This window comes from Anastrepha obliqua, chromosome 3, assembly GCF_027943255.1.
Source record: "Anastrepha obliqua isolate idAnaObli1 chromosome 3, idAnaObli1_1.0, whole genome shotgun sequence".
Lineage (NCBI taxonomy): Eukaryota > Metazoa > Arthropoda > Insecta > Diptera > Tephritidae > Anastrepha > Anastrepha obliqua.
The window spans coordinates 62,355,594-62,368,730 of record NC_072894.1 but is presented as its reverse complement, the minus strand read 5'-3'; the positions used below and the strand labels follow the sequence as shown (position 1 = coordinate 62,368,730).

The following is a 13,137-nucleotide window of genomic DNA, read 5'->3' as shown; positions in this document are numbered from 1 at the left end:
TGTGTAGATCCAGCATAAATAATGTTGAGATTGGAACAAAACTAAGCCCGCCTTTATGTTAAGACTAAATTTCCGTCCTTCGCTCAGCCATTACAAGATATAACTCTCATTGTCTATGAGTGGTTTTGATTTAAAAAATTAAATACTTAAAGAACCTAAATTAAATGCTACTAAAAGTTCGCAGGCATATAAAAATAGGTTCGAACCGAATTTAGCACTTCCTTACTTGTTACTTTTCCTATTTTTGTAGATCGTCTTTGGAAAGAAAACGCTTGCAACTGGAAATGGAGCCACCAGATTTTCCACAGTTACTCATACGCGGCCCAGTGCCATACAAAGTGAATGTGCAGTTAGCACGAAATCGCATCGACCAACTTTTGATGATATCACATCCAATTATAAGGGCACTCAATCAGCTTTGGCATCAATTGTAAGTGCAACAGCCAGTATATGTTACATAGAATATATAGAGACAATTTAAGTTTATATGTAGAAGAATGTGTGTAGATATGTACGTTAGCCAAGTTGAATATTATTTTATTAAAGCCTTACTGTATTGGAGCAAAACTAAATTTTTATATACGGCTCATAATATAATTTTGTAAATCTATTACTTTATATATTTTGTTATTTAAATTAATTTTTATTGCCCAGAATAGGCAATTTCGCTGAGCTTACTTACATATGTAAAACTTTTGTCGAAAATCAGCGAATAAGTTTTGCTTAACGCAAAACATAAAGAAAGCACGCGGAAAATTTCGAGAAATGTGCTTCACTGAGTGTATTTAAAAATGTAGTCTGGTGCTCAATTCAAGATTTATTTATCCATCACATAAAAATTAATGAATGTTTGCTTGCTCTAACAATTCATATGCATAGCATAGAAACACCTGGCAAAAAATGAAACAAAAGCGTGAACCCGGTGGGTGGCACCGTTGTCGAAGTATTGACAATTTCTATTTTATATGAAACAAAATGAATTTTCAAATTTCACGGACTACGTACATTCGATTTTCGACTATTATTTTTTTATCTTGGTACACTCGTCTGGAAGATATATTCACGGTTATAGCAATATAGCAGGTTTAATTTGTTTGTGAGAGCCATAAATAAGACAAGTGTTTTGCGTGTTCGGCGATTTTCTGCTATCGAGAAAAATGGATCAAAGAAGTTGCGCCAAATTTTGTGTAAAAAATGGAATTGAGTGCTCAAACAAACTTGAAATGTTGACAGTGGCATACGGTGGGAGTACTCTGAGTCAAAAAAAGTTTGCTTTTCACAGAAGGTCAAGAATATGTGAATGATGACGCTCGCTCTGGACGCCCCAGCAATCAACAACCGATGAAAATGTTGAGAAAGTGAATAAAATTGTTATGGAGAATCATCGAATCACAATTAGAGAAGTTGCTGGGGATGTCGGCGTATCGGCACACCAGTTGACTCATGCCATGCAATGTTTTCGGAAGTTTTGGGCATGAAACGTGTGGCAGAAAATTCGTTCCAAAATTATTATGTATTATTATGAAAATATATGAATTTTTACTAAAAACTACGTCAAATGGCCATCGCTCAGGAATTGTTGAATGACGTTCATGGGTATATGGAAGTCCAGGAGAGCCTATACCAAAAAAAGCACGCCAAGTTCGATCAAATGTCAAGGTTTTGTTCACTGTTTTCTTCGATTACCATGGCGTAATGCTTCAGGAGTTCTTACCACAGGGTCGTACGCTAAATGAATGAATGCGTGAACCAATACGAAAAAATACCCGGAATTGTGAAAAAAATGCATGGCTTTTGCACCTTATTAATGCACCTGCTCACTCATCTTTGCTTGTGAGAGATTTATTGGCCAAAAACAACACTATTATCAATTCCCAGCCACCGTATTCACTAGATTTGACGCCCTGCGACTTTTTCCTGTTCCCAAGATTAAAAAGATCCATGAAAGGACGGCGTTTTGCAACGATTGAGGAGATAAAAAGCGAATCATTGAGAGGTCTCATGGCCATACCAAAAAGTGCACATCAGAACGGCTTCGAGGATTGAAAAAAGCACTGATACAAGTGTATTGTATCTGCGGGGACTACTTTAAAGGAGATAAAGAAGAAGTTGATGAATAAATAAATAACGGGTGATCAATTAAGAGGAGTTTTTTCATTTGCGTTTTTTTTACAGCTCGCGCGCGAGTTGTAGCAAACTGTCATCGTGGATTTGTTGAACAGCGTTTGGCATTTCATCATGGAAAGACGCACACCGCAACAACGTCTACAAATTGTTCAACTGTATTATGAAAATCAGAGTTCTGTGACAAATGTTTTTCGTGCGCTTAGACCGCATTATGGTCAACATAATCGGCCTGCCTTAAACACTATTCGACATACCATCAACAAATTTGAATCCGAATATTCATTGGTGGATAATTCTCGACCGAATAGACCACGTTCAGCAAGAAGCATTGAGAATATAGCGGCAGTAGCAGAGAGTGTACGTGAAAACCGCGATGAATCGATTCGGCACCGTTCTCAGCAACTTGGACTGTCGTATGGAACAACTTGGTCAATTTTACGGAAGGATCTTCATTTAAAAGCATACAAAATACAGCTCGTACAAGAACTAAAGCCAAATGACCTTCCTGCACGTCACCGTTTTGCTGATTGGGCTCTTGAAAAGATTGAAGAAGATCCGCTGTTTTCGAGCAAAATTTTGTTCAGCGATGAGGCGCATTTCTGGCTCAATGGTTACGTCAATAAGCAAAATTGCCGATGAAGAGCAACCAGAACAGGTTCAAGAGCTACCTTTACACCCAGAGAAAACAACGGTCTGGTGTGGTTTATGGGCTGGTGGAATCATCGGTCCATATTTTTTCAAAAATGATGATGGCCGCAACGTAACTGTGAATGGTGCTCGCTACCGTACCATGATATCGGACTTTTTGCTACCTGAAATTGAATCTAATGATCTCTACGACATTTGGTTTCAACAAGACGGAGCCACTTGCCATACAGCTCGTGAAACAATGACTTTATTGAGAAGTCATTTCGGAGAGCAGCTGATTTCACGTTTAGGACCTGTGAGTTGGCCACCAAGATCTTGTGATATTACATCTTTGGACTTTTTTCTTTGGGGATTCGTGAAGTCCAAGGTCTATGCTGATAAACCAGCTACGATTGAAGCTCTGGAAGCCAACATTACGCGTGTTATTCACGACATACCAGTCGAAATGCTAGAACGAGTGATTGAAAATTGGACCTTCAGAATGGACCACCTTAAGCGTAGTTGCGGCCAACATTTGAATGAAGTCATATTCAAAAAGTAAATGTCAAAGAATGTCCTTTCAAATGATAAATAAAGGTTTTGAACATAATTTACATTTTTTTTTTTTTTTAACTATTGAAAAAAGCACCTCATGATTGATCACCCGTTATTTTTGAAGAAAAAAGAAAATTCACGTTATTTTTTTAACACACCTCGTATGACTCATACATCAAAACATTCTACGTACGTTAATGTTGAAATAATATATGTTAAATTACCCCATGGAGGAAGAAATGCCCAAAATGGGAAATATAAATAGAAGCCCTGGTTTTGTGAAAGCCTACTGAATAAAATAAAATGAGACCATGAAAAATCGAAAGATAAAGAACTAAATTTTTCAGGAAGCCCAAATTATATATAATTAATAAGTCCGAGAAACTGGTGTTGCTCAGAATCAAATAGTCTGATTTTTGTAAAAGGCGCTCTTCGAGTACTCGGACTTTTCCGATCTTCTTCTATTTTTTCCACAAGGATGATAGATTACGACGTTTAGCTATCCTTTATAGCGAAAATTAAAATTGCTGATTCTTTCAAATTCGGTGAGAGTCGGTTAACGTTCTGATCTTGGCCCCGCCTCAATAAATCTTTTCACCATGGATTAAAAGGTGGAAAGAATATCAGATCAACAAATCTTTATGATTCTCACCGTTTCGCACCGTCTTTCGTTATAACCATTGGCTTGCATTTTACCGGAAAAAGATAATTAAGTAGCAGTTTACTCCATTATAACCACCGCGAAAAGCTTGAACTGATGGCTCTTCTTCGTCGCATATATGCAATTAGAACCAGTAATTTTCCTTATTTTATGTAAATTGGATGTGGCAGAATAAAAGGGCGAATTCCTATGCTTAAGGATACGACTAACTGGGAGTTCATGTGTTAATTTCTAGCTGATATGATCAGAATTTTTTCTTCTTAGAATGATAATTTTATTTTACAAGTATTTATTTTAATTATTGTGAAGAAGTATACAAGTCAAAACATTCTATTCTCAGATACAACGATCTAGTTATAATAGACGTTTCGAAGATCTTCCTGCGCGACCAGCCAATGACGGCCGATGAACTAATAAGTTTCGTTGATGACAGTTGTGCGGTTATACGTGATGTGAGTGCCACATTATGTGGATGCACTTCTTAAATAAGGTTTTGAAATATTGTTTTGATTCAGTTACTGATGAATGACTGGCTGCCACGTTGCGCTGATTTAGTGGATGTTATGCGTCGAACCTGGAAGGATTTAGTGCCAATGAATCAGAAATATGGTGGACGTGCAGCTGTTTTATTCAATTGCATACATGCGTTAATGTCTCATCACTTGCAAGGATTGATAACGCGTAGCATTTCTGTGCTCTACACTAACCTAACCAGATATGAGGTGAGTAAGTGGCTTGCGAAAAAATGTAATAAAAACCCTATTCAAATATTATACAATATTAATTGTTAAAGTAAAAATGTTTTAGTTCAGACGAAATTTTCTAATTAAGTACCTCCTTTGTGTTAATTTAATTCGTTTGCTGGTATTGATGATGCGAGCTTGACCTTCAAAGATAAGTTTGCACTCACATAGGTGATTATTGGTATGGGATAAAGTACGTCCTTCCTTAGCCAAAGTCACGAATTATTTAAACAATTAAATAATAAATGATATTATGTACAGTATTTGGAAGCTACAACTGTACTCATCTTTCAGGCAGCATACGGATTCCTCTGACGAAAAATACGAGTTCTTTCGCGTTGATCCATCCATTGAGCCAGTTTGCGATGCTCTCGTAAGAAGTGAACCGCTCTCCAATAAGGGCTGACTGCATTGATCGGAACAGATGGTAATCCGAAGGTGCAATGTCTTCGGAATACGGCGGATGGGGCAAGATTTCCCAATTCAGTCCCTCCAAATAATTCTGCACCGATTTAGCAACGTGTGACCAGCAGCAAAAATCAGTTTGTCATGTCTGCCGTCTTATTCCGCCCACTTTTCTTTCAGAGTTCAATTCAAACACATTAGCTGGAGTCGGTAATGACCGCCAAAGAAGTTTCAGATGGTTTAAGGAGTTCATAACAGACGACACTCTTCTGATCCCACCAGATGCACAAGATATCCTTTTAAGCATGAATACTTTTTTACGCTGTCGATGGACCTGGTTTACCTGGTTCCAACATTTTCGACGCTTATGGTTATCATAATAGATTCATTTTTCATCGGCAGTGACGATCCCATCCAGAAAACCTCTCTTTTCTGCCGTTCAAGAAGCATCTCACATCAAACATCTCTCGATATCCCTCTCCTTCAATTGATGTCTCACCCAGCTACCTGCTTTCTGGACCATTCCCATCGCGTGCAAGCGACGGTGTTTACCGACGGTTGATCTATCAACATCTAACTCATTATATCATCAAGGGTTCAACATGTGTCTTCATCCAATAATTGTTGTAGTTGAGTTTCCTCGAATTTTTTCAGTGCCCCTTCGCGTTCTTTATTACTCACTTTGGAAGTAAATATTGAATAAAATACGACACGTTTCGGCTGCACTTTTCTTTAAAACGTAATAATTAAGCATGACTTCCCGCAAATGCTTTTTTTTTTTTTTTGCGGCGAACGTAGACATTTCCGCCGTCAGATAAAAAAGGATCTTTACGCTTCAAATGAATGTCAACTACTGCGATCAAGGCCTCACATATACACCTTCAAATCACCAGTATATTACTAGAACGAACAGCAGCAACACCTCTTTTACTAGGCGGAAACTTATTCCCATGCCTAATATTTGGAGGGCGAGTTAAGCAATTTTTATGCATTTGAAAAGCACCTACTACTCAGAAAATTTAGTTTAGCTAAAGCTGATGATCTCTGACTTGTGCGTGATAATCTCAGATATGTTAATGTGTATACTAATAAGCTCAACAAATTTCCGTCTCCCACCCAACTACCACGCGAGAGGCAATTCGCATGGCCTACGGATCTTATGTGGGAATTCCAATTCACAATTACAAACTTGCTAATATCTTCGTACTGGTTACAAGAATTTGGCACACATTTTCTTCACAGTTTCAGCTATTGCAAGGTTAATAATTCCATATAAATTTGTGTCGAATACTTTCTAGAATATAAGTCATAAAATGATCTCAGACAAAAAAGTTGCCAATACAATATTTTATTATGGATAATCCCGATATTACTTCACAAGGCGCCTTCAATTTCTCATGTGTTAGATGAAGCATAAGTGGCGAATAGGTAGTACTGGAAAACAGCTGCCAAAAAATACTCTTGTCTGACTGAACTTCATGAGTATTCATAAAGCAGCGTTCATACAGGGAAAAAATTGTGATTCAACTCGCTATTTGTAATGTTCGTACTCCGTCAATGTGTACCTTTGTGTTCTCGTTTTTAAGTATAAAATAAAAACTAACAATTGCAAGGAGTATCAAAAAAGAATTCGGAAATTTGAAGCAACAAAAGTCTCCCTGTGTGAACGCGAGAGTAAAAGTCTCTTGAAAGAGAGTTGGCAGCATTGAAAATATTGAGTTATACCAATTTTATGAGGTATAACCATATAACTTGGTATGGCGAATCTTGCTTGCTACCTTTTTCGTCCAGCGAGCAGAGCCCAAGTAAAGCGAGCAGAGAAGTAGCGAATTGAAGACGCCTATATGTATATTCGACCATTATCATTCAGCAGTAAATGTTTTATGTTTTTTTCTTTTTTACGATATCCAGGAAGGCAATGAAATAGAACGCTATCAAATGTATGACAAGAAACTCCAACGTCGTCCACTTATGACTTTAATTATCTCGGTGGTGGGTGCGCATTTCGATGACCGCACCGATGATCGAGATGATAAGACACCCATCTACGTATATGATGAGTACGAAGATGCCAATCCATTCTATAAACGTCCTAGTATTATGTTCGAAACGGTAAGTTATTTTATTCAGTATATAACTTATGCAAGGTGGCGCAAAATTAATCACCCAATCGAAAAGATTAATAATTGTTACAAACGACGTTGTACGCCAATCATATTTGACGCTTGTTAACTGCAGTATACAAACAGTCTAGCAAAAAAGCGAGTAAAGGTCAAAATAAAAATTTAAATCACTGAAAATAATTTTTTTTTCGCCATTTAGTACAAAAATTATTCAAAAACAAAATATAATAAATAACTTGCGTCACCTTGTAAAGGGTATTTGAAAAGACGCGCTTAGATGTTTTTTTTTTTGTTTTTTTTTTTAATGAAACATTTAAAAATTTAGATTCCCTTAAGTTTCACTATTTTTATTAAACATACGACTTTCAACAACTACATGTGAAAAACCACACAATTTGAATGTCCACTAACGTCACCTCTACAGGTAAAATCCGCCAAAGAGTCAATTCATGAATGTCTCATTGTTGAAAACGTCGAGAAATCGATGTTGCAGGTTGTTCACCAACACTTTGCGCTACCACAGCAGAACATCCAGTTTTTGATGTGCCAATCCTTATCCTATCGTCGACAGAATCAGTTTCTTGAAATTTGTTCACCAATCTTTGAATTGTCGGCTCATTCGGACATTATTTCTACCAAAAAAATCACCAAATTTGATATGAATATGTTGCTCTTCAAGGTCGACCGTTTTCAACGCGTGTAAAATTATATATCTGTCTTCTTGACAAATGTTGAATACGACTTAGAAAACGTACCGTCTAGGAATGATTCACTATCAACGTCTAGGCCTTTATAAAGGGTGATTTTTTAGATATTGTCTTTTTAAAGAGTTGGTTTAAACAGCTGACGCATGATTCGTGTTTGGTTTCACTGTCAAACATCTTCAGTTTGGTCTATAATTTAACCATGAATCGTCTTACAAACGAACAACGCTTGCAAATCATTGAACTTTATTATAAAAAAGCGTGTTCTGTTAAGATCCACATTTTATCGAAAAATTGTGTTCAACGACGAAGCTCATTTTTGGATCAATGGGTACGTAAATAAGCAGAATTGTCGATTTTGGAGTGAAGATCAGCCAGAAGAATTGCAAGAGTTGCCAATGTATCCAGAAAAGGTCACAGTTTGGTGCAGTTTGTGGGTTGGAGGTATCATTGGACCGTACTTCTTCAAAGATGCTGCGAATCGTAACGTCACTGTGAATGGTGAGCGCTACCGTGAAATGATATCGAACTTTTTTTTGCCCAAAATGCAAGAGCTTGACTTGCATGACATGTGGTTTCAGCAAGATGGTGCCACATGCCACACAGCACGCGTAACAATGGACTTGTTGAGAGCCGAGTTCCGTGAAAATTTTATTTCACGTTCGGGACCTGTCAATTGGCCACCCAGATCGTGCGGTATAACGCCTTTAGATTATTTTTTGTGTTAAAGCTTACGTCTATTCAGACAAGCCTGCTTCAATCAACGCATTGGAAGACAACATTAAAGCATTTGTATGTAAGATACCGTCTGAAACATTGGAAAGAGTATGCCAAAATTGGACTAAGCGGATGGACCATTTGAAGCGCAGTCGCGGACAACATTTGCATAAAATAATCTTCAAACATTAAATTATATGGACTGTACTATCGATTTAAATAAAAATTTCGTGCATTTTTCTGAACTTTACGTGTGTTTTTTTGAAAAACTTTGCTATGGCTCTTAAAAAATCACCCTTTACTTATGTACATTGTGCATATACACATGACAGAAAAAGTTCAATAGGGGTCACTCCTCGGCAAGCAACATTTTTCTGCTTCTATTCTATTTTGAATAGCTATGAAATCATTTATTAATAATTGTTGTTCTTCAATTTGAGACCCCACTCGAGGTGGACCCAGCTTGTGAATTCGTAATGAAAAATGAAGGCAAGTTTTTCGGCTTTCCATATATAAATGAGCTACCGGAGTTATTTGTTTCTATATTCAAAAAAATATTGGAAGTTGGCTCTAAGATACCACGCTTGGAATACGTCATGTCTAGAGGTGAGTATATAATAAATTTAAATGTTGGTGTAAATAAAAACGTAAGTGCGTACGCACACACAGGGAAACATAGAAGTCCGAACAGATATGTTAGTATTTATTAAAAATTTAAATTTATTTAAATTTGGTTTTCCTAGTAAAGAAGCCAACAAAAAAATAACCACGGGTAACCCCAAAGTATAATATTTCGTCTTTATTATATTAACAAGTTTACGTTTTCAACAAAACAACAACAAAAACTAAGCAAACGGAAATATTCAAATTATAATTTGATACTAAAAGGTGGGCTGTGTCCAGGGTTGGCCATATTAAACTGACCCCTATAACTTTTTACTGTAATTTGAAATCTAAGGTTTACGTCAACAAGCCAAAGACACTAGGCGCACTTAAGGCCAATATCCGACGGGAAATAGCCGCCATATCGGCCGAGACGCTGGCCAAAACTATGGAAAACGCCGAAAAACGGGCACATTACGTTATACGAGCTAAGGGCGACCACTTGCGCGATATCATATTCAAAAAGTGATGTAAACGAATCTCCTTGAACTAAATTAAATGTTTTTCACAATGAAACACAAAAAAATGTTTCTTTTTCCATATTTTTTTAATAATCACATGGGTCAGTTTAATATGGCCAACTCTGTACATATCCAAATACGTGCTAAGGGCGACCACTTGCGCGATATCATATTCAAAAAGTGATGTAAACGAATCTCCTTGAACTAAATTAAATGTTTTTCACAATGAAACACAAAAAAATGTTTCTTTTTCCATATTTTTTTAATAATCACATGGGTCAGTTTAAGATGGCCAACTCTGTACATATCCAAATACGTGCTAAGGGCGACCACTTGCGCGATATCATATTCAAAAAGTGATGTAAACGAATCTCCTTGAACTAAATTAAATGTTTTTCACAATGAAACACAAAAAAATGTTTCTTTTTCCATATTTTTTTAATAATCACATGGGTCAGTTTAATATGGCCAACCCTGTATGTGCATTTTGAAAATATTTACTTGTTAGCATTTGAAATATGATCAGTACAATTTGCGGTTTTTCCTTATGCAATTTTATTTTACTGATGCACTTATGTGTACTAAATGTATCAAAAAAATATGTGAGCAAATTAAACTGCCTTCACAATTTATGATTGAAAAGTACAATTTTTGTATGACATAGGGTTACATAGAGAACCTGACACTTTCATTGCGAAGTGGGTATTAATTAAGACCGACATGTCTGAAAAGTTCTTAATTGCCAATTAGGTGGGCGTCGACTAAACGAAAGTTTTTGAGTTACTAACTTATGTGCACATATATCCATACAAGCATTGCACTTCCTCATTCAGTTTTTCCAACAAAAATATAAATTGTTGGCGAAAAATTCAAATTACCAATAGGTTAGGAGCGATATAAAAGTAAATACTACTAAAAAAATTGCACCGATTATATTAATTTCATATATTACAATTCAACAAAACATTTTCATTTTTTCCATTATTATTCTTTCAACAATTATTGGATCAATAGGAGGATTAAATCAAGCATCCTTACGTAAACTAATAGCATTTTCATCAATTAATCATCTAGGATGAAATTAATATTGGAATAAAAGTCATGAGATATTCTCTATTTTAGATGAGAGCACTTTGGGATATCTGCATGTTGTCAATGAGCACCACTGTGACATGAAACGTTTATATAAAAATGTGCACAGAATAGTAGAGAATAACTGGAGTGGTCTGCGCGTATATCTGTATCCAATATTCAAATATTACAATGCGTTATTTACCAAGAAAATGTTGCCAGCAGTTGAAAAATTATTCACACAGCAAATCATTCCTGAGTTGGTGGTGAGTCTGTTTTTATAAATTTTATTTTAAATTGTTTTCTGACTATATACTTGTACTGATGGGAAAATTTTGTTTTTGTTAATCACATGCAAATGTGTTTGCAATTAGTTCATATTTTTTTGTTGTTATGCACCAAGCATATAGACACGTTTTAAACTAAAGATTTTAAAGCAATATTATTGTACTACGACTTTTTTTATTCACAAATATTGTTAGAAATTTAAGCTACTTTGGAAATTTATAGAAGATAACTTTTTTAAAGCCAAATTCGGCGAAAAACACTCTTGGAATGGTAATTCAATTCCAACTTAGTTCTTAATGGAGATGATATCTTTACTACATAGAATTGCAAATCGGAAAATTTGCATCCATATGATGCTCATTATTTCTCATGTACCTTTTTGAAAAAATTTGCGTCCATAATTTGCCGAGCCTTTGTTGGATTTGTTTAATTTACCGTTAAAAAGCTTCTCTTTTCTAGATTATCGCAAAAATAATTTGATTACCCCTATTCACAAAAGTGGGAGCAAAAAAGATATATCCAATTATCGTCCAATCAAATTTTAATAACTAAGTTGGCATTCGCTGTAAAATATTTCGTTTATCCTTCTCAACATGGATTTTTTTCTGGGCGCTCAACGATCACAAATCTTACCTTTTTTTCAGATTACTGTATTTCTTTTTTGTTGGTTAGCTACCAGTTGATTCAGTTCATACAAATTTTTGAAAAGCTTTCGGTAGAATTCCAAATAGCGCTTTGTTCGATAAGTTAAATGAATTTGGGTTTCATTGCATATTTCTACTATGGACCAAAAAGTTTTTAAAAATTTAAATCAAATATATTGTCATGGTGAAAAAAATTTAGAAGTTGTGGATCACACTGTTAACCGGCTCTCAGCGAATTTCAAGTAATCAGCTGATTGGCTCACGTCACCGCAGTCATAACAATGGTTTTTTCACTCACACGAATGTAAGGAGAAACATCAATATAATAACTTAATGAAATGGATGCCGGCAAAGAAAAAAGGTCTGTAAACATGATTCTGGAACTACTAGCAATTAGGGAAGCCTGTAGGCTACTAATCAGAGATTTCTCTTTTAAGGGCAATATCGCTGTTCTTTCGGATAGCCAAGCTGCAATCCAGACACTGGCTTCGGCTACTACAACCTCTAAAGTGGTGCAACAAAGCAGGAAAAGTCTCACCATCTTGAGTGAAAACCATAAAGTTACCTTAATCTGGGTCCCAGGACATCGGAACATTGAAAGTAACAAAAAAGCAGATGAACTGGCAAGAGGGGGATCTGCTATGAATAACGTTCCTGCAGAATCGGTATTCACACCATTACGTACAGTCAAGAATGCAATTTCCCAAAAATATTTTCGAATCGCGGATTGTAGGTGGAAACACTAGACGAAATGCAAAATTAGCAGAACGTTATGGCCCACCTACAACCTCAAGCAACCGTCGGCATTAATAAGAATGAAACGATGGGACGCCTGGCGACTAACGGCAGTCATAACTGGCTTTTGGTCTATCGGAGAACAAGCAGCCAAAATGGGTATCCCTCACAATACATACTGTCACAGTTATAAGCAACTGGAGAAAAAGGAGACAATCTTCCATTTCCTCTGTTAATGCCCTGTCAGGACAGAATGTTAACCCTGGGCCGAGAATCTCGAACAACTATCTGGCTTAGACTTCAACAACCTTAAACCTCACAGACTGGATATAGTCATGCTGTAAATAACCGTTAAACAAGTTGGTAAAGAGGATGTGGCAACAAAATGGTGCGGAAGCGCTTGTTTGGAAGAATCGCCACTTTAACCAACCAACCAAACATAATTCTAATAAAATGTTTGTTAAATATTATTAATTATGGATTCCTTTTACAGAAAAAAGCGTGTGTCCATAAACGTTTTGTCCTCTTATTACTTATTATAAAATGTAATATAGAATTTCCCATGTGTATTGCTGCCATAATTTTTTGCAACTTCAGTAAACATCGCATACGG

The 13,137-nt window shown here is 36.2% G+C and overlaps 1 protein-coding gene across 1 annotated transcript in view; it reads left to right on the top strand.

Moving 5' to 3' along the window:
* The window catches only part of LOC129240368 (dynein axonemal heavy chain 3-like), a 321,108-nt gene that overhangs the window by 49,572 nt on the left and 258,399 nt on the right, over positions 1 to 13,137 (top strand). Inside the window, exons 11-16 of the mRNA XM_054876125.1 lie at positions 251 to 430; positions 4,311 to 4,422; positions 4,486 to 4,692; positions 7,030 to 7,230; positions 9,103 to 9,268; positions 10,909 to 11,123. Coding sequence (XP_054732100.1) covers positions 251 to 430; positions 4,311 to 4,422; positions 4,486 to 4,692; positions 7,030 to 7,230; positions 9,103 to 9,268; positions 10,909 to 11,123 — 1,081 coding nt within the window. The remainder of the gene's footprint in view (positions 1 to 250; positions 431 to 4,310; positions 4,423 to 4,485; positions 4,693 to 7,029; positions 7,231 to 9,102; positions 9,269 to 10,908; positions 11,124 to 13,137) is intronic.